This window comes from Drosophila mojavensis, unplaced genomic scaffold (genome assembly GCF_018153725.1).
Source record: "Drosophila mojavensis isolate 15081-1352.22 unplaced genomic scaffold, ASM1815372v1 contig_80, whole genome shotgun sequence".
Taxonomy (NCBI): domain Eukaryota; kingdom Metazoa; phylum Arthropoda; class Insecta; order Diptera; family Drosophilidae; genus Drosophila; species Drosophila mojavensis.
This window is the reverse complement of record NW_025318906.1, coordinates 10,150,595-10,170,133: the sequence shown is the minus strand read 5'-3', so window position 1 is coordinate 10,170,133 and position 19,539 is coordinate 10,150,595. Positions and strand designations below refer to the sequence as shown.

At 40.6% G+C, this 19,539-nt stretch overlaps 9 protein-coding genes across 17 annotated transcripts in view; 5 read left to right on the top strand and 4 right to left on the bottom strand.

Moving 5' to 3' along the window:
- The window catches only part of LOC6579346 (F-actin-uncapping protein LRRC16A), a 33,686-nt gene extending 28,066 nt beyond the window's left edge, over positions 1-5,620 (top strand). For 2 of the 8 annotated variants that reach the window (XM_015163624.3, XM_032730616.2), the window contains 9 exons: positions 774-936; positions 1,191-1,265; positions 1,975-1,995; positions 2,722-3,340; positions 3,398-3,823; positions 3,881-3,997; positions 4,060-4,116; positions 4,323-4,762; positions 5,051-5,383. In XM_015163624.3, the coding sequence (XP_015019110.1) occupies positions 774-936; positions 1,191-1,265; positions 1,975-1,995; positions 2,722-3,340; positions 3,398-3,823; positions 3,881-3,997; positions 4,060-4,116; positions 4,323-4,762; positions 5,051-5,140 (2,008 nt within the window). In that variant the 3' untranslated portion in view covers positions 5,141-5,383. Of the gene's footprint in view, positions 1-426; positions 680-773; positions 937-1,190; positions 1,266-1,974; positions 1,996-2,721; positions 3,341-3,397; positions 3,824-3,880; positions 3,998-4,059; positions 4,117-4,322; positions 4,940-5,050 lie in introns of those variants that run through there. The other 6 variants (XM_032730619.2, XM_044011030.1, XM_044011031.1 and 3 more) reach the window with 6 other exon arrangements.
- An 825-nt stretch (positions 5,621-6,445) lies between these two features.
- On the top strand, positions 6,446-7,471 carry LOC6579345 (probable U2 small nuclear ribonucleoprotein A'). Its single transcript, XM_002005205.4, has one exon. The coding sequence runs from the start codon at positions 6,587-6,589 to the stop codon at positions 7,373-7,375; it is 789 nt and encodes a 262-aa protein (XP_002005241.1). The 5' UTR covers positions 6,446-6,586; the 3' UTR covers positions 7,376-7,471.
- On the bottom strand, positions 7,457-8,495 carry LOC6579344 (respirasome Complex Assembly Factor 1). The gene is made up of 3 exons (XM_002005204.4): positions 8,278-8,495; positions 8,101-8,204; positions 7,457-8,036 (listed from the first exon to the last, which is right to left on the bottom strand). The coding sequence occupies exons 1-3, from the start codon at positions 8,386-8,388 to the stop codon at positions 7,841-7,843; spliced, it is 411 nt and encodes a 136-aa protein (XP_002005240.1). The 5' UTR covers positions 8,389-8,495; the 3' UTR covers positions 7,457-7,840.
- Positions 8,496-8,582: 87 nt separating this feature from the next.
- On the top strand, positions 8,583-9,261 carry LOC6579343 (39S ribosomal protein L52, mitochondrial). The gene is made up of 3 exons (XM_002005203.4): positions 8,583-8,702; positions 8,771-8,919; positions 8,974-9,261. The coding sequence occupies exons 1-3, from the start codon at positions 8,612-8,614 to the stop codon at positions 9,157-9,159; spliced, it is 426 nt and encodes a 141-aa protein (XP_002005239.2). The 5' UTR covers positions 8,583-8,611; the 3' UTR covers positions 9,160-9,261.
- A 2,279-nt stretch (positions 9,262-11,540) lies between these two features.
- Positions 11,541-12,161, top strand: LOC6579342. The gene is made up of 2 exons (XM_002005202.4): positions 11,541-11,637; positions 11,702-12,161. The coding sequence occupies exons 1-2, from the start codon at positions 11,626-11,628 to the stop codon at positions 12,086-12,088; spliced, it is 399 nt and encodes a 132-aa protein (XP_002005238.1). The 5' UTR covers positions 11,541-11,625; the 3' UTR covers positions 12,089-12,161.
- A 609-nt stretch (positions 12,162-12,770) lies between these two features.
- LOC6579341 (dynactin subunit 4) lies at positions 12,771-14,557 on the top strand. Its single transcript, XM_002005201.4, has one exon. It carries the CDS (start codon positions 12,857-12,859, stop codon positions 14,393-14,395), a length of 1,539 nt encoding a protein of 512 aa, XP_002005237.1. The 5' UTR covers positions 12,771-12,856; the 3' UTR covers positions 14,396-14,557.
- Positions 14,431-16,052, bottom strand: LOC6579340 (retinol dehydrogenase 13-like). Its single transcript, XM_032729624.2, has 5 exons — positions 15,712-16,052; positions 15,394-15,657; positions 15,171-15,327; positions 14,850-15,109; positions 14,431-14,778 (listed from the first exon to the last, which is right to left on the bottom strand). Exons 1-5 carry the CDS (start codon positions 15,789-15,791, stop codon positions 14,553-14,555), a joined length of 987 nt encoding a protein of 328 aa, XP_032585515.2. The 5' UTR covers positions 15,792-16,052; the 3' UTR covers positions 14,431-14,552.
- A 164-nt stretch (positions 16,053-16,216) lies between these two features.
- Positions 16,217-19,422, bottom strand: LOC6579339 (retinol dehydrogenase 13). 2 transcript variants are annotated; one of them, XM_002005199.4, is made up of 4 exons: positions 19,343-19,422; positions 17,038-17,301; positions 16,823-16,979; positions 16,217-16,753 (listed from the first exon to the last, which is right to left on the bottom strand). In XM_002005199.4, the coding sequence occupies exons 1-4, from the start codon at positions 19,420-19,422 to the stop codon at positions 16,271-16,273; spliced, it is 984 nt and encodes a 327-aa protein (XP_002005235.2). In that variant the 3' UTR covers positions 16,217-16,270. The 2 variants fall into 2 exon arrangements, with proteins under 2 accessions (XP_002005235.2, XP_015019105.1); XM_015163619.3 differs by lacking the exon at positions 19,343-19,422 and adding an exon at positions 17,386-17,562.
- On the bottom strand, positions 17,636-19,064 carry LOC26528323 (retinol dehydrogenase 13-like). Its single transcript, XM_044010787.1, has 5 exons — positions 18,898-19,064; positions 18,570-18,833; positions 18,346-18,502; positions 18,030-18,289; positions 17,636-17,963 (listed from the first exon to the last, which is right to left on the bottom strand). The coding sequence occupies exons 1-5, from the start codon at positions 18,981-18,983 to the stop codon at positions 17,729-17,731; spliced, it is 1,002 nt and encodes a 333-aa protein (XP_043866722.1). The 5' UTR covers positions 18,984-19,064; the 3' UTR covers positions 17,636-17,728.
- Positions 19,423-19,539: the final 117 nt, after the last annotated feature.

The following is a 19,539-nucleotide window of genomic DNA, read 5'->3' as shown; positions in this document are numbered from 1 at the left end:
TCCTCTCTAACAGCTGAGCTTGCCAATTTGTTGTTTTCAAAACACTGTGTACGCGCTCTCTCGCTCTCTTTATCTTGCTCTCTTGACGCTCACCCACACACACAAACACACAAACGCAATCTGTGAAATATTTTACTCATCGCCTGTTTCGGTGCGTGCATGTGTGTGTGTGTCTGAGCGCACAGATAAGATTAAGCAAATAACTTAACAGCTGAATGCATTTCCATTTGAAAGCCCAAACGGGTGCTGTCGCCCAGCTTACCAAAAAAAAATACTTACATAAAATACATTCACATTTTGTGCGCGAGTGAGCGTGTGCGCGTGTCCGTGTGCTTGTTTAACATTTGCTCCGCGGCAGCAAATCGAGTTGAGCCCAAGCTGCGCGTCGAGCAGCGCAGGCGAATTCATTGTCAGTTTGAGTGCCGTTAAGTTTGCTACAGTGCCAGTTAGTTAGTTCAGTTTTGTTTTGTTTTGTTCTTTCTGCTTCCTTGTTTTCTGTGTTGTGCGCGCTCCACCAGCTGTTCGCCGAGATGGGCCTGATGCGCAGATTGTGCTGTTGCTTTAGGGGCAACCCGAGCGCCGGTGAGAGCAGCGACTCTCGGCCAGCTTATAGCAAGTGTCCCGACGAGGATCAGGAAGGCGAAACTGCGACGCCAACAGTGTCGCCAAAAGCCACAAAGTAGATTAACCCCCACCAAAACCCCGCAATGTCAAACTTCCATAGCTAATGCAAATCTTTTGTCATCTCTCTTTCTCTTTTTTCGCTTGCGCAGTGAAATTGAGCAATCGCTAGCTGCTGCCATTTCGGATCGTGCTACAGATGAGGTGCTGGAGGCGCTGACACGCTATCGTCGCGGTCATGGCATATCGGAATCGCCATCGGTGTTGCTGGATGAGCCGCAGACGCCGGACATTGTTCGCAGTCGTTCCAGTCATGTAAGTAGCACAACCAAAAATCGATCGACCAATCAAACCCCCGACCACCGAAAATAGATAACAGCTTTGTTATCGTTGATTACGTTCAATTTAATAACAAATGTGATGTCATATTCAAAACTTTTTATGGCCTAAGCACTAGCATAAATATTTGGAGCGCTTTATTTGTAGAATTGCTGCCGTTTGACCCACAGGCGAATCTTATTTACTAACTTCCTACCTCTCTCTCTCTTTCGTTCTCTGCATTCCTGTAGGAAGCTGAGGGCCTTATCATACGACCCGGCGGACGTGGCTCGGTTTTGCCCAAACTGGGCCTGGAATCGCCCACTGTAAGTGTTGAAAATCTCTCGCTGCCCAAGTGGATGCAATAGCCTACAAAATAAATGCAAATTGCAAGTGCAAAAAACCAAACCCATTAAACATTAATAAGTGAATAAATGTATATTAATAACAATATATATACAAGTAGTGGAAAATAATCACAAATACACACACACACACACACACATACAAACACCCGCCGCAGGCTTATCGCAAAACTTAAGAAATGTGTGTATATAAAATCGTAAGAAAAAATTCTAGACGGGAGCGTATCTTATATCGTATAAATGTATACATCATGAAAACAAAATGCCAAACAGCTTAGAAAACACACACCTACACTCACACATACACACACACACACACACACACACACACACACACTCACACACATACATCTATGTGAAAAAAAAGTCTAAGAGAAAATGAAACAAAGACAAAGCTCATTATTTTTCTCTCTCGTGTTCTTCTCGTGTATCCTTGTATCATCCAAACTATTCATCAACAATCACAACAACAACAACAACAACTACTGCTACGCAACATCCAACATACGCTATAAACATATAATATACATTTTATATATATCCGTATAAATATCTACAACATATATAAATATATATCTATATTAAAACCTTATCTCCAACTCATTTACATAAAACAAAAAAATATATATTAAAAAATATATTTATATATATATATCACAAACTCTTAAAGAAATTGGAATATCTGAACCTTGTAAGTAGTTTTTTATGTCTTGTTCTATCTAAAAAAAAAAAACTATCCATACTTTAATTAGGAATTCAACTATCCTATTTTTATCTATCTATATAGAGCGGCAGCTGTCTTTAGTTTTAAAATGTTGAACTGAAAGTTTTATAATTAATTTTATTTTATTTTGTGTTTATAGTTTTTATGTATATGTATATTTTTTAATTTTAAACTTAAAGATTCATTTTGTTTATTTTATACTGATTTATTATTTATAATAATTGTATAATTTTTTATTTTTTTATTTTAACTGCATTTTTGTACTGATTATATTTATTTTTGTATAATTTTTTAAATTGTATTCTTTTTTTTTTATTATTATATATATTTTTTATTTATATATATTTTTTATTTATATATATTTTTTTTAACAGCTTGTTCGTTAATATAGAGCTATCACCGTATACCTCCTCACTACACTTTCTCTGTGTCCACCTTTTCCTGGTCTTTGTAGCACTGTGTGTATCTATTAGCAATATTTTTAGTTTTAAAAGTAGTTAATTTTATTTGTATTATTTTAAGTAATTAAATTTCCTGCTAAAAGTAAAACAAAAAACCCGCACATCCGCTCTCATCATTTCACACACATGCATATATCATGAACATAACCTAACATTATATACATCTATATAAATATATATAACTGATTCTCTGAAGAAATGCAACGGCTAACTGTTCTTTGTCTCTGCGCAGGCCACGCCACATTTGCCGTCGAAACGTCGCTCAATTGCCCGCAAGGTGCGTCCCCAATCGGTGGTGGAGAATCTCAGCTTGAGCCACATTCCCGATCTGCTGGAGTCGCCCTCGTCGCATCGTTCCAACTCACAGCTGACATCGCGTGGTGCAATTGGTGCCAGTGGAGCAGCAGCCGGTGGCGGCGTCTCGGCTGTCAACATGATGTCCAGCAGCATCAGCAATGCGGCCATGGATGACGGCAACGTGGATGAGGGCTGTGACTCCATAACGGAGCTGCCCAGTGCCTCGTTTCAGCTGCAGCATCTTGTCAAGGGACGGCCCAAGCGGGCCAAGACGCGTGCCCCAACTCGTCCGCTCGTGAATGCGGAATGCGCTGTCGGCGCAGTGCGAGACATTGGCGATGGCCTGGAGCATTTCTTTCGGCCCGGCTCGGTGACGCCCACAACGCTAACGCCTCTCGTGTCGCCCACATCCGAGGAGTGCAGCTCACTGTCATTCGTGGACAGCCCAACGATGAGTCGTGATGGCAACGGCCACATGACCTCAGAGGAGACAACGCCCATACTGGAGGAACGAAGGCCCATCAAACTGGAGCGCCAGTCGCCCTTGCTCAAGAGTAAGTGAGTCGCGAATCAAGTTTGAGAGATTTACTTACTTTTCTCTGTCTTCACAGGCGCCTCCTGGGCCACACGTTCGCGTTCCACGGACAATCTGGAGAAATATTCCCCGCTGGTGGGTCGCAAATCGCCGCTGGTCAAAATGCGCACAGAGGGCGGAGCAGGCAATGAGGAGGCAGCAATCGCAGCTGCACCCACTGGAGGTCTACTGAAGGCAGCCACGCGCGACGAGAAGATGCGCTCGCCCAGCAGCGACTCGATCAAGAGCCATGCAGCAGGTGCCAGCTCCCTGGCCGTAGGCACCGATGGCAGTCTGTTGGTGAAGACAGCCACCGGCAATGGCATCTTGCGCACGCCCATTGCGCTGCAGAAGCCGCGACCCTGGTCTGTAGTGGGCACCGAGCCGAAGGCCAACGAACAGCTGGCCACGGGCAACGGCAGCGTGGACTCCACCAAGACAACGCCGGATACGCTGGAAGAAGGTGCGTGATTAGTGGTTTAGTATAGGATTAGCCTAATTTGTGTACTTGCCTTTGCAGACGTGGAGGTGCTGCCCTTTGTTCAGGGCGCAGGCGGCTCCATTGTGGGCATAACCCCGGGCATTGCTTTGGCATCGGGCGGCAGCGGCGGTGGCAGCATTGTAGGCATTACGCCAGGTGAGCTGAGCTTGACTTAAAATTTGATTGAATCAAGTCTAAATCTTGGGCATCTTTGGCAGGCGCTGCTCTGGAGAAGAAGTCGGTGCGAGAGCTAGCCGCAGGCCTCAGTCGTTTGGGTAAGCATGAGTAGCCATAAATCCTGTTGCATGTCTGCCCGCCTGCCACACTTAGAGTGCAACCTGAATGCGTAGCTATATATAGAGATATATATTTTGATTTTATGTTTTCTTTATTTATTTTCATATTATTTGATTTGTGCTTGTTCCCTAAACTTGTCTTGTATTACCCAAACCACCAAAAAATCAACAATCAATATACAAAGATCTGCCCATCAAGCCGCCTATCATGCCACGAACTATGTTGAACACAGCCAATCGTTCGAGCAACATCAGCAACACCAGCAGCATAGGCAGCAACAACAGCACGATGACCACAACAACGACGACAGTATTAAACAATCAGACGCGCTCGAAGATCATCAGCACGAGTAGCACCAACACCGAGACGCAGGAGACGCTCAGCAAAACGATTATAACTGAGCATGGAAACACCAGCAGTAGCAGCAGCAGCAGCAGCAGCAACAGCAGCAATGCGCACAGCATCTCAAGCTCAAGTTCGAGCAACAGTCGTGCCATTGCCTGTGCGAATCTGATAAGCAATGAGATTCTGAGCATGCGCAACGGGCAGCTGAACAAGACGAACAGCTGCGCTGAGAGCAGTACTAAGAGAATTGCCGGCAAAGAGATATCCACGCTATTCGAGGTTTGATGGGATTAACTATGTCAACGTCAGCTCAGCATGAGCATTATCAACGCGTCTGTCTCTGTGTGGTGCAGCTTCTGGCTTTTACATTGTTCTTGTGGCTCTTAAATGTTCTTCCATTTGTTGCCTGGTGCTCATATTCATTTAATATAGTTTTTGTGTTTTATTTGTTATTAAGTATTGCTTGTTTTGTATTAGTCTAGCTGTAGGGCATGTATATATGTTTGTGTTTGATGTATATATATATATATATTTAATCGAGATCCACATCCAATTTCAATTCCACAGGAGACATTAGTTGAAGGCCTGCAACGCACCTCGACGAGACGCACGTTTAGAGACTCGCCCTATACGAAAGAGGATGTCGTTGATTTATAAAAACTGTCTATTATATATAGTATATATATATATATATATAACTCAACATTCCTCCTTGATATCCCCGATTTCCCTTCGAAAATCACCAGACTTCAAGTTATAATGATAATGTTTATGATAATAACGGTAAAGATAATGAGCAAAACGGTTGCAACTATTCGTACTGAACAATTTAATTAATGTGCAATGGCGCCAGCATGTATATGTGTGTGTGTGTGCGAGTGTGTAAGTCTGTCAGCGAGTGTGCATGTGTGTGTGTGAATTTGTTTTATCTTTTATTTTAAATTTTGGCAATTTTCAAATGATCGTGATTTATTTATTTATACTTTTTATCCCAAATAAACATTTTGCATATATTTATAAACAAAAAGAAAAACTAAACTAAAGGAAAAAGTGGAAGAAACCAACGTTTTTTATGTACTATATTTTTATGTATTTTAAATGAGTTAAGTGCCAATTATATACAACAAAACAAATCTATTTTTCAATTTGTCTATTGAAAACTAAAAACAAAAAAGAAACCTAAAAGATTACGAAGGAACTAACGAAGCAAACGCAATGAATATTCTGATAAAAATATATATATAAATATTTATATATAAATAAAAATATGTAAATCGTTTGCGTGCATAAAAACTAATTTAAATGAAATATAATATTTTTTATAAATGCTTCCAAAATATCTATATCTATATAAATATATTGTTTTTATTTAACCATTATTGATTTCGTATGAACGACAATCTGTTTCGATTTAAATATACATATTTTAGGTTTCATTTTTATTTAATTTTTAAAAAGTTAACAAACTAACGCTAAGCAACTAGGCAGAAAAACAAAGGAATAATAAAACAATTACTAAAAATGCATTTAATAAATTATAGTGAGAAATACACAGAGATATTCTCTGCATCAATTTACAACTTCAAACTGGACACTTGTAGTTTGCACTGAATATTAACAAATTAAATGTTTATTAAAAGCATTTCAATTCAATCCACCACCACCGAACCGCAAATACGCTTCGATTTTAGAAGTGTTTCCCCCCCATTCAAATAGTTGGCTCAAATATGTAGTTGCCATTCAATTCAAGGACAAAAACGAAAACGAAATAATTGTATCGTGTTCATTAAAGTTTAAGCATTTGCAAATTTATTGTAATGTATTGAAATTCAAATTAAAATCAAATCAAAAGTACTCGACTTGCATTTTCGATTTCATTCTGATAAGTACGGTTTGTATCGATAACTTTTCAAACTATTTTCGATTTTTACATCGAGCTGCTTGTTTTTGGTAATTTCTTATTCGCGAAAGACGGCCACACTACATTACCAACTCGCGTCGGCTTTCGCTGTTCTTTGTGGATTAAACTAAAAAAAGAAAAAGAAAAAATTGCAATAGCATTTATATTTTTGTTGCAATTAATTAACTGCCTGCCCTGCCGAGATGGTTAAACTAACGCCGGAGTTGATAAACCAGTCCATGCAATACATAAATCCATGCCGTGAACGCGAGCTCGATTTGCGCGGCTACAAGATTCCACAGATTGAGAACTTGGGTGCTACATTGGATCAGTTCGATACGATTGATCTCTCGGATAACGATCTGCGCAAGCTGGACAACCTGCCACATCTGCCACGACTCAAGTGCTTGTTACTAAACAATAATCGCATCTTACGAATCAGTGAGGGCCTGGAGGAAGTTATCCCAAATCTAAGCTCTATCATACTGACGGGCAACAATTTGCAGGAGCTGAGCGATTTGGAACCGCTTACAGGATTCAAGAAGCTGGAGACCATTTGTCTGCTTATCAATCCGGTATCCACGAAACCAAACTACCGCGAGTATATGGCCTATAAGTTTCCACAGTTGCGTCTGCTGGACTTTAGGAAGATCAAACAGAAAGATAGGCAACAGGCACAGGAGTTCTTCCGCACCAAGCAGGGCAAGGATATGCTCAAAGAGGTGTCTAAAAAATCGAAATTAAGCGCCGCCGCTGCACTGGCAGCCGAGGCAAGCAACGGCAAGGCAGCAGCTGAAGGCGGACGCTTTGCCAATCCTGAAGATATGCAACGCATACGAGAAGCCATCAAGCGAGCGAGCTCCCTGGCGGAGGTAGAGAGACTGTCACAGATCCTGCAGAGCGGCCAGCTACCAGACAAATTTCAGCACGAATTGGGACAGAATGGGCACAACGGAACTGCAGCTGTGCCGACTGTAGATATGGATTACTGAATTTGAATCTAGATCTAGCTCTGTCGTCAGCTACCTTGTTAGTGTAGAATAATATATATTTTAATAAAAGTAGAGTCAGCGTACAGTCAAATCTAAGTAGATATCTTCTATGTTTATTATTATTCATCGATCTCAACAGGTTGCTGACTTTGTGTATTTTTCACAGAAAAAATCTCAAATTCGCAATACAACCAGCGATTATTTGTAAATATTTAAATCAAATGCACACATAATTTACGTAATTCGCTAAAAAGGTTTCAACAATTTACAAACGGACAAAATAAGTATATTTAAGTTGGGCAATTAGTAAATATGCTTTGGCTCTGCAAAATGCATTTGCGGGAATAGCATTTGGACTCTGGAATTGGTTATTGTTATTGCTTGTATTGCAGTGCGGTCTTTCTCCTCTCTTCCTTTTCCTCTCCCATTGATGCCTGCCTCTGGTTTTCATTGATATGGTTAGTATTATGAGTTCTTCGTGGCCATTATTGTGTCGTAGTGCAGTCCTGTGTAGAAGATGATCCACGTCACTAAAAAGCCGGCAAACGATGTCATAAAGCCCTCCTTCACTAGTTCCCACACACCGCCATAAGCATCCTCATCCACGTTTTGGAAGTTTATGGCATACAGGTAGACAACGCCACAGCTAATGCCGGCAAAACTGCAATAGAATATGTTTTATTTATCTACAGCACGTTCTATATTTAGGCGCTGGCTCCACTTACAGTACGAGGCCCAGAAAGCCTTTTAACGGCACTATGCCCCAGATGATGCCGAGTATGATGCCAAATACCTGACGTGACCAGTAGATAACATCTAGAAATTCGTCCTGTAAATGTCAGAAAATTATAAGGGTACACAAAAAAAAAAAAAAAAAACGCGCTGCTCTTTGGATATCTCACCTTGTCTTCCCATTCGGATTTTGTCATTGCTCGCGCGCAAATTTCACGAAGCGACGAGGATTTGGTGGTGCCATTGGCATTGCGTTCAATAGTATTCGTTCTGGTTGCCATTTTTTATGTGACCTACTTTTTTAACTAATGCTTTCCACTCACTTAAAATTAATTAAAATTTTTCACTATCAGTATGGCTATGCCGATATCATTTACAAGTTGTATTACCGATAAATTTGCCTAATCATTAATAGAACAGCTGTGGAGTTCGCTCACGCTCGCTCCAATGAACTAAAATCACTCGCACATTTTGTTCACATGAATCTTATTCCATGCAACTCTGATGTGGTTATGTGAGCGTGTTTACACTTTGCTAAATACAAAAATGTTAAAATTAAGTACGCTCTGCCTTATAAATCCCGCTTTAATCACTGGTAAGTAGTCCATAGTATATATTAATATACAGTTTTATTACAAAAAACTGACTTTCATCGCATAACAGCACAGCGGCATGTGGCCCTTAGTGCCGTACGCTGCGTCGATCAGGGCTGGCGAGCGGCAAAGGGATTACCCGAGAATCCAAATGCATTTGGTCCACTCACGAATTTGCCGGATTACACATACCTGGACGGCAGACCAACCCCACTGGGCGTAAGTATCTAAGAAAGTATTATAAATTATAGTCTAACTCTAATTGTTTTTCAGTCCAATCAGCATAGGCGCCTACTGAAGCAACAGGAGATTGCTGCCAAAATTGTGGAGCTCAGCAGCGAATTAGATTTTGCGAAGGAGCGCCACGAACGTCTTAAGAAGCAGGCCCAGGCTGAAAAGCAGCGCATTATACAGAATAAGCTGAAACCCAAAGGACATCTATTGTTAAAGAAGAAATAATTCTGTTAACTTACCGTTAACCTTAAATGTAAATTAACTTTAATGTTATAATATTTCTATTACATAGACATGATTGTTGATCGGCTAATGCTTCACTCAAAACGTGTTTATTGTTTTTATTTATTTTTTATTAAATTTCAAGTTCATTACGCGGTGGAAGACGTAAACACCGCTTAAATGAATGGTAATTAAATTTGAAACTCAAAAAGTTCTTATGACGCGCTCTATCTGGGCAACAACCTGTCGTGCCAATTAGATTGTCTATCTCTCAACGCATGTGACATCTAGAGTTCTCACTTTAAAAGAGAGTATCTCATCTGTCACGTATACTTTCTTTATATAATATTAAATGTAAATACGGAAGTATACATATACACATCTCTATCGATAGTAAAAACGTTCACCGTCCGGCTCAATACGCAGCACTTGAATATCATTCAAAGATAGTGCTGGCTGATCATAAGAATCACGTCTTGAAATGTTTATATGCATTATAAATTACCAGCTTAACATTTGCAAAGCTTTCAATGCTTACATTCCCAAAGTCGGTACCGATTCTGACTTTCAGCTCACATTGTAATCAATAAGACGTGAAATATTTAAAATAAAAATTCAGAACAGCTGAACAGGTGTACGAATCACAGGTAGAGCTTTTGATAGACTGCAAATATTGACCTCTTAAATAGCTAGCATATAAGAAAGAGCTAGACATTATATTTTTCACATTATATTTGCAAATTAATTAGAACTTTAATGTGCTATAATTAAATATTGATATATTTAGTTATTTATTTACGATCAGAGACGCTGCCGAGCAGTCCAGCAATGCATGAAGGAAATTTCCCACCAATTTAGTACAGACAAACAGCAATAAGTAAGGCGGCAGATGTATAAAAGTCTTCAGCATTCGAATTTATTGCAATTAATTAGCTGAAAGATACGAAAAGTCTCACAACAAGCTGAAGAATGAGAAAAGCAGACAAAATAATAATATTCGTACTCTCACTTGGAGTAGGTGCTATATTTTGCAATGCAGATCTTGGGTCGTTGGTTAGTAGAAACGTGCTTTGAAAACGTGCGATAATAATGTCGTTGACCAAATGCCACAAATTAGTAAAATAGCTCTTTAATTTGAGCCACTCATTTACCCCCGCTGTAAGCCAGGGCGTATACGTGATAAACATTGAAATGTTTCTCTGCTAGATGCACTCGGCGCATGCTTAATGTTTTTTAAAAATACATATATTTGCGACGTTTTTACGCCTTTATCTACGAGCTTACAGTGGTTATTTTTATTTGAATTGTACAATTTCACAATCAATATGGAGCAAAAATATTTACAATTGCGTCGTTTACTTATGAGAAGCTATACACTTGAATATATATAAATATTGTTGAAAACACATTCGCTGTTGATTGACTGATTGTTGTTGTTGTTTACAAGTATCACTTATATTATTTACTTTTATGCCAGCGACATTTTAATATAATTAGCACAATTATATTTATATTAAATGAAATCAATTTACAAAACAGAAAATGTTAGTTGTAATAAAAGAAACCGGAATACATTTTTATTAAACAAGACTGCAAAAGAGGGGTAAAGATTTTATGAGACTTTAAGGTAACTTTAAGCACTTACCTATAATTAAACAAAAAAATTAAAAAATAAAAGTTTTAAAATTGAGAGAACGGATAAAAGTTATTTGTGCTCAGGTTAAAATGCGTTGTTTTGCCGCACTTCTCTAATCATCAAGCTGTGGCCAGTCAAGATAATTATAATACATTGTTTTTTTCATCTTACCCCATCATAGCTTAAAGTAATAATAAAAAATGTACCTATGAATCATTGTGGCTATTTTAATTATGACTATGTACATGCTAATCTATGGCTATTTTTAAATGTCTGTACCATGAATATCCTATAAATATCTAAATACATATATGTAACCGCAAAAAAAAAAAAAATTCCACAAATTAAGATGATTTAAATTGTCTAGCAGCGACAATTTTCATGCTCATGGGAATTATACAAATTCCCCACACAAGCTAAACTTAATTAAAGAATAAACAAGTCATTTCAAGTTGTCAAGTCTTTCCGCATTGTTAAAAGTTTTCCAAATGAAACTAGAATCGCGCACGCGGCAAATCGAGTAAATCAATTAGAGCCTGGACCACAGTGTGAATCATGAGAAGATATCGCGACGCATACGAATCGAACCGGCTGCTTAAATCAAAGAGATCGCAGAGTGACAGAAAATTGCGTCATAACATAGCGGGCAAGTGAAAATATAATTAAAAGCAATAACAATAACAACATATTTATATTTTCACATTTGGGTGCGAAGAGGCGCACTGAGTATTTTTGTATATAAGTGTGTGATTCTTTGGAGTTAAGCATACAGAACCCAAACAGCAAACGTTCCAAGCATATCTAGCAACTCAAGGATAAACACTGAAAGGATAATGGAGTTGAACGTAAGCATACCTATACCATATTCTTTGTATTTAATATATTTTATATTATATCGTTCATTCACAGCAAATTTATAACTGGTTAGGCCTGTTGCTCAGCATCATGATCTGTAAATTAACGCAGTGCCATGCCAAGCCCATATATTACGATGTGGACAGCTATGAGAGTGGGTATGGACGCAGCTACGATCACAAGAGTTACGATAACTCATATGCCTACACCTATGGCAAGCCCCTTACATCGGATCATATTGATAAGCTAAACACCGGGTACTACTACGTGGACAATGGCTATATAGCGCCTGTGTCCAGCTCGTTTGCCTCCAGTCAACGCAGTCTCTATCCATATAGTAGCGGCGAGCTTTCGGATAGCTATAAGTACTCTCCGATCCTGCGCTATAGAAAGTCGCGCACAAAGCGCAAGAAGCTCTTCGTACCCAACTTCTTTGGCTAAGCTGATAAAGATGTTCTGGCCAAGAGAGACTACAGACTGATTCTGAATATTGTTACATTACAATGTTATCAACAAGTACCTTATCAAAATTAGACTAAGAATAAAGGTTTTTAAAAAATATAATTCAAAGTATTTTTGAAACAAATTTTAGATTTAAAATTCAATTAAAATAGTTTTACTTTATAAACAAATAACTTAGAACACAAACTCGCATACTTCCTTATACATTGTATCTATAATCTCCTACACTGTAAACTCTTATACAAATATTTGGATTAGATTTTGGGTTCAATTATGTAAACTAGCATAATCATAGTATTATTTAATCAAATTGTTAGTGGAATTTGGCGGCTTAGTGTTAATCAGCAAATAACTAGCATCAACTTTTTTTACATAAATAAAATATATAATTTATAACACTTATACAATGTTTAATATTTTTCTTCTTATAGAAATATAATTTCAATTAAAATTTCAAAAATTATATTTTTATATACTTCATTCAATTGTTTTTCATTTAAAATAATTTTAAAAATGTACTTTTATTTTCTGTTAAAATTACAAATCCCATTTCTGTTAAACTGAGGAGCAAATATGTTATATGTTAACATAGATATGTTAAAATCAAGAACAGCAACCAGTAGATGCAACAAAAAAATACTAAACCATATTGAGACAGCTGTTAGCTGTGCTGTCGTCATTTGCAGAGGAAGAAGAGGAAGAGAAATTCGCGTCTGAAAAAGTGTAAATTGGCTTTCCAAAAGCAAGATGAGTTTCATGCAACCAAGTCCCGTGAAATACGCCTGCTCATGTGGTATTCTGAATCCGATTAATAAACTCTTCTTCTGTCGCCATTGTCCGAAGTTGAGATGTGGCTTCTGCGTTTGCCATGAGATTGAGTCACACTTCTGTTCGAACTGCCTGGAGAACATTCCATCGTCGGAGGCCAGGCACAAAAAGAACTGCTGTGCCAACTGCTTTGACTGTCCTTGCTGTCAGCACACGCTCTCCGCGAGGGCCACCACAGTGCCAGTTGTGCGCAAAACGGAGGAGTCGAAGGACGGGGAAAGTGCAACGGAAGCCACACCCAGTCCAAAGCCCTCGGCGATGCCAACGACAAAGAAAATGTATTATTTGTCTTGTCTGTCCTGCCGTTGGACTACCCGTGATGTGGGCATACCCGATCAGGGCGTAGCGACGGGCACTTGGCCAGACAAGGAATGCCTTTACCAGGTGCGTTTCAATACCTTGATGGAGTATTATCAATCGCTGGTACTGCAGGAGAAGCAAGAGAAACAAGAGTTTCTGCGCCGCAAGACGCCCAAGCAGCACAAGTTTCCCAGTCTGACCGATCGCACAGGCCTCACAGTCTCATTAATACGTCGCCAGATCGGCTGGAGTGATAAAAACATACCGAAGACAAAGCCCATCAACATAGCGGCCGCTGAGGCCACTGCAGAGGTTGAGGCTTTGCCAGAGGACATCTTCACGCAGCCCATTAATCTGCGTAACATCACAACGGTGGCTCAGCGGCACAGTCAGCCCGCCGAGCAGCCCGAGGCTGTGAGTAAGCTCTATCCACAGCGTCGTTCGCTGTGGATCAAGCGTTCGCTGCGCTGTCGTCAGTGCGAGCACAATCTGATCAAGCCAGAGTATCATCCCACATCCATCAAGTATCGCATACAGCTCTTTGCGAGCTACCATGTGCCGGAGGTGCTCATGGTGCGCTGTGAGCAGCCGCTGCAGCCTGGCCAGGCAAATGCGATATTCCTGAAGTTCACAAATCCCACAATGTACGATATGACTATAAGTGTATTGGATGTGGCACCGCAGGACGCTCAAATCAGTCCGGACACATTTCAGCAGGCATGCCGCATCAAAGAGGAGGCGGTCACATCATCGCCGCTGCTCAAAACAACGGGCATCACTTTGGCCCGTCAGAACTCGATTAGGGAAGTGAAACGTGATGTGCGTGAATTGACGAATGCAACAATTGTACCACTTGAAGGTCCATTTGTGCTGAACCAACGCGATGATTCCAAGGAATTCGACGAGGATGTCCAGGCACCCACCGAGGAGCCCAAGTTCATAGTTTGGCGCAAGGCCAACAAAGTATTAATTCGTCTCGAGTTTACTCCTGCAGCTGAGCTGCAGTCGGGCAACACTGTCACTCTGGGCTTCTACATGCAATATACGTACGTCAACACCGTGTCCAATACGCCCGACAAGAAGGAGCCGACTACACATGCTCTCTATTCAAGGATTTTCATCGAAGCTGGCGACATAGCTAATGCAATAGCCAATTAGTCCAAAATCTTATCAACATTGAAAACGACCTCTAATCATGCTAACCCCATATTATATTGAAATGTATTTATGCAACTAATTTAATGGAAAAACTGTGTTAACCCAGGCACCTCCTGCATCCACTCGTAGTATGCTAAATAAACGCCTATGCTCCAATTCAAATCACCTTTGGCGCACCTGTCCATTTTATGCTCTCCTGCCACAAGAACTCTGCAACATTCTCGTCGTGGGCAACTTTCGCCACATCCTTTGGCTTGCAGTCGCTGAAGTATTGCCCAGTGACGCCATCCAAGTCGGGATCTATAGCTGCATAGATTGTGGTTTGAGCTCCATTCTTGGGAGTCTTCAGGAATAGCCAAAATAGCGGCTTGATCGTCTTAAAACTGTAAGATATACATAGTTAGGTATAATATTATATAAACTATGTAAGTATGCAATTGAATTTTTTAAATACCTTAAGAAGCGGTTTTTCTCAATACTATAATTAGTCAATATGTCCGTATCCACCACGCCGGGATGCAAGGCATTGACGGTCACGCCTGTGCCGGCCAAGCGCTTGGCCAACTCTCGAGTAAACATGACGTTCGCCAATTTACTTTGATTGTATGATGCACGTCCGTCATAAGATTTCTCGAGATTCAAGTCGTCCACGTTAATTTGGCCCATGGTGTGTGCCAAACTGGAGACATTTACAATGCGACTTGGCGCTGATTTCTATAAGATTAACCACTCTATATTATAATATAAAATCATATTAAGTGTCGTATACTCTTACCCTCAGCAAATCGAGCAATAGAATTGTCAGCAGAAAGTGACCCATATGATTGACGCCCAGCTGCATCTCGAAGCCATCCTGTGTGAGACGACGGGTTGCACAGTAGGCGCCCGCATTGTTGATGAGAATATGCAGTTGATTCTGCTCGGCCTTGAAGCTAATATTACACAATAATACATAATAATTACAGTTTTATCTGGAATAAGTTTCGCTGCTCACTCACTCTGCCACAAATTTGCGCACTGATGCGAGCGAGCTTAGGTCGAGTTGAAGGAAGAATACGTTTTGGTTATTCGTCTCCTTGATGATTTGCTTGCGCGCCTCCTCTGCTCGATGCTTATCCCGGCAGGCCATGTAGACCGTTGCCCCCCGGCGTGCCAGCTCCAAGGCAGTCTCCTTGCCAATGCCTGCATTTGCGCCGGTTATAATTACGATTTTCCCCGTTTCATCAGTTTCCTTTGTGAATTGGCCACCCTGCATGTACTGTCTAAGATAATATAACTATCAGCTATAGTTAATATGCAATCTATAGCCAATTAACCTGATAATGTGACCCGCAAGAGCGACGACTGTTGGCCATATTATGAACGGACTGAGTAGGCAATCGATGAATATACACATTTTTTTACCTTGAAGGCCTTCACTGGGCCAAGTCCAAACATTAACTAACTCCGAACTGCTTGAATTTCGACATAAGTACGAGCCCAGTCGATAACGTTCGCAATCAGTGCACAGTGGTTGCGCTTATATGAAAAATACTTCCCGTAAAGCTAGAGTGCTGAAATTTGTTTCTGGGTATTAGAGATGTATTTGGATGGCAAAAAGTAAGTATAGGGAAAAAATGTACTGAACACATTTCTTTAAAATAACATAAATAATAATAAATGATAAACATAAATAAAATAAAGTAAAGCCGCTCTCGAGCAGGAGATACCCTGAACCCCAGGACGCAACCACTGTGCGCTGTTCAGTGAACAGATAAATAGTAAAGTGCGAGATAATAATAATAAGATAATAGCTCTTACACACACATATACACATATATATTACATTCCTATATGAAACATTTATTTATATCTAAAAATGTACAATAATATCTTCTAATCTAATTTCCTGGTGTAGGTCACTCTCACGCTCTCTTCCCAGAGCTGCTTGGCGGTCTGGTTATCCATTGCAGCGGGCGCTACCTTCTTCTCTTTGCAATCGCTGAAGTAGACGCCAGACACTTTTTCCAAATCTGGATCGAGAGCTGCATATAGTGTGGTCTGAGCTCCGCTCTTCGGTGTCTTCAGAAGTGGCCACAATAAAGTTCTGAGCACAATGCGTCCAAATGTGCCGTTCAGTATCTTCATGTGCCTGCCCAGCTCAGTGTCCACAACGCCCGGATGCAGAGCATTCACGGTCACTCCAGTGCCCTCGAGGCGTTTGGCCAATTCACGTGTAAACAAAACGTTGGCCAGTTTACTCTGGCTGTAGGCAGCGCCCGGATCATAGTCCTTCTCGCTGTTCAAGTCGCTGAAATCAATAAAGCCACGCGTGTGGGCCAAGCTGGAAACGTTGATAATACGGCTGGGTGCACTTTTCTGTGGCAAATCAAGTTTCAAATCAATAAATTGAAGACCCTCAATATTGTATATATCTAACAAGTTTACCTTTAGCAAATCGAGCAGCAAGTTGGTTAGCAGAAAGTGGCCCAAGTGATTCACTCCCAGCTGCATTTCGAAGCCATCCCTGGTTACCATGTAGGGGCAGCGCATAACACCCGCATTGTTAATCAGTATGTGCAGCTTGTCTTGCTCCTTTTTGAACCTGATAAAAACATAAGTTTAAAATCAAATTATTCATTACAAATTCAGTAAATGCTTACTCAGCCGCAAATTTGCGAACGGACTGCAGAGATGCCAGATCGAGTTCACGGAAGAATATATTCTTGTTGTTGGTTTCTTCTATAATTTCGAGACGTGCCTTCTCTGTTTTAGTCTCATCCCTGCAAGCCATATAAACAGTGGCGCCACGTCTGGCCAGCTCCAGGACAGTCTCCTTGCCAATGCCAGTATTTGCGCCAGTTACAATCACAACTTTGCCGGTTTCATTAGTCTGCTTGGTGAACTGCCCGCCTTGCATGTACTTTCTGGAAAACAAAGAACAATTCGTTATGAATGATGTACATATATTAAATGTTTACATACATATTATCAATTAGCACTGATTATACCTAAGAAAATAGATACCAAGGCCAAAGAGTGCGGGCCAGGCGATGCAGAGGCACGAAACAGAATCATTTAGAGACCACATAATTGTTTAAACAAATTATTAACTACTCGTCGCAGAGGCAGTCCGAACACAACTGATGTGAATGCTACTGCGTATAACGAATGTGAGTCAACGATTTCGCCTGATAAACCGATGACAAGCACGTCGCGCCTACTAGATGCGAGAAATGTGAGCTCAAGCATACAATAATGTTGAAATCGATCGATATACAAATTTATTATGTACACTTAGAATGAAATAATAAGAATGAAATTATACTACATTCTCTAAAGGGTAACTGCATTTTATTTAGTCTTAACATCCAGTATCTCTGCACGTGTCCACTTCTCACTAACGGCCCAGAGCCATTTGGCGACTTGAACATCGGTTGCTGCAGGCGCCGGCTCTTGAATCTTGCAGTCGGAAAAATAAGCACCGCTTACGTTTTCCAAGTCCGGATCGAGAGCAGCATATAAAGTAGTTTGTGCCCCGTTGCGCACAGTTTTCACAAATGGCCAAAACAGGGGGCGAACAAATAAGCTGCAATTTAAATGAGTTATCGAACTGAGAATCCAACTTTAGCAGTTTAATTCCATCGATATATACCCTGCAAAGAAGTTGCTAAAGAAGCTCATGTGTCTGAAGATATCGGTGTCCACTATGCCAGGGTGCAAAGCGTTCGCCGTGACTCCAGTTCCCTCTAAGCGGCGGGCCAATTCCTTTGTAAACAAAACGTTCGCTAACTTGCTCTGATTGTAAGCCTTAGCCTCATCATAGGACTTTTCACTATTCACATCCGTCATGTTGATTTCACCGCGGGTGTGCGCCAGACTAGAGACATTTATAATGCGGCTGGGAGCCGATTTCTATAAGATAGGTGAATGTAACTACCAGTAGAACATATCCGCGTAAATGCTCATACCTTAAGGATGTCTAGCATTAAGTTGGTCAGCAGAAAGTGACCCAAGTGATTGACACCCAGCTGCATCTCAAAGCCATCAGCGGTCAGCGTGCGCGGACAACGCATGACGCCTGCATTATTGATGAGTATGTGGAGCTTCTCCTGCTCCCGCTTGAAACTGCAAGGAATCGACATTTGCTTAGCGCTTGCTCGAATTCAACAGGTCAACAACAGATGGGACCTACGTGGACACAAAGTTACGTATGGAATCCATGGAAGCTAAATCACATTGACGGCAATACACATATTTGTTTTTCGTCTCTAGGACAATCTCCTCCCGTGCTTCTTCGCACTTTTTCATATCCCGACAGGCCATATAGACTGTGGCTCCCCTCCGTGCCAGCTCCCGCACAGTTTCCTTGCCGATGCCCGTGTTGGAGCCGGTCACTATAACGACTTTGTTGCTTTCATCGGTTTCTTTTGTGAAATTGGTGCCTTGCATAAGATCCCTTCAGGTGGCAAATATTTTTGGTAGTTTTTATCATATAATGACTTAAACGAATGGCAACATACTTTACAAAACAAGCGCCACCCACTGTGGTTCCAGCGACGCTCAGCCAGAAAACTGGGCGACTCTTCAGAAATGAAAAAAACGACATTTTATACGCGGCTATAATAAATAAACACGGGTGTGAATTCTACGCGCTATTGTGCATGGATGTGTGTTCTCGATGTCCATGGGTGTACCGGCGTTAAAATACCCTGGGACGAACGAGGAGCGCGATGAGGAGCTGTTTATTTGCCACATTCATCGCGAAATCAAGCAATTACTCTGTTCAAATATTCTTAATAAACATTGTTGTTTAAAAAACCAACATCTTTGTAATGAGATGGCGTGTTGAGCGTATTGAAAAGAGCTGTTTAAAATGCATGCCCTTTGTGTTTCAGTCTAGGGTATTAGGCCCAGGGTTGCTACTTATTCGACTTTATAAATTCAAATTTTAATAATTATACTTACTTAATAAATGACACTATCAGAGCTATACCCACGAACCAAGCCACACACGAACAAAAAATATTGCCAAGAATTTTAATCATCTTCAGAAATTTGTTTGGGGACTTTTAAGCGCAAATTAAAAACAATCTCTTCCTCTTTGTTTAAATTAAAATAAAAGAACAGGGCGTTTCAAGTGCACACAAATTTGTCAGCCAGAG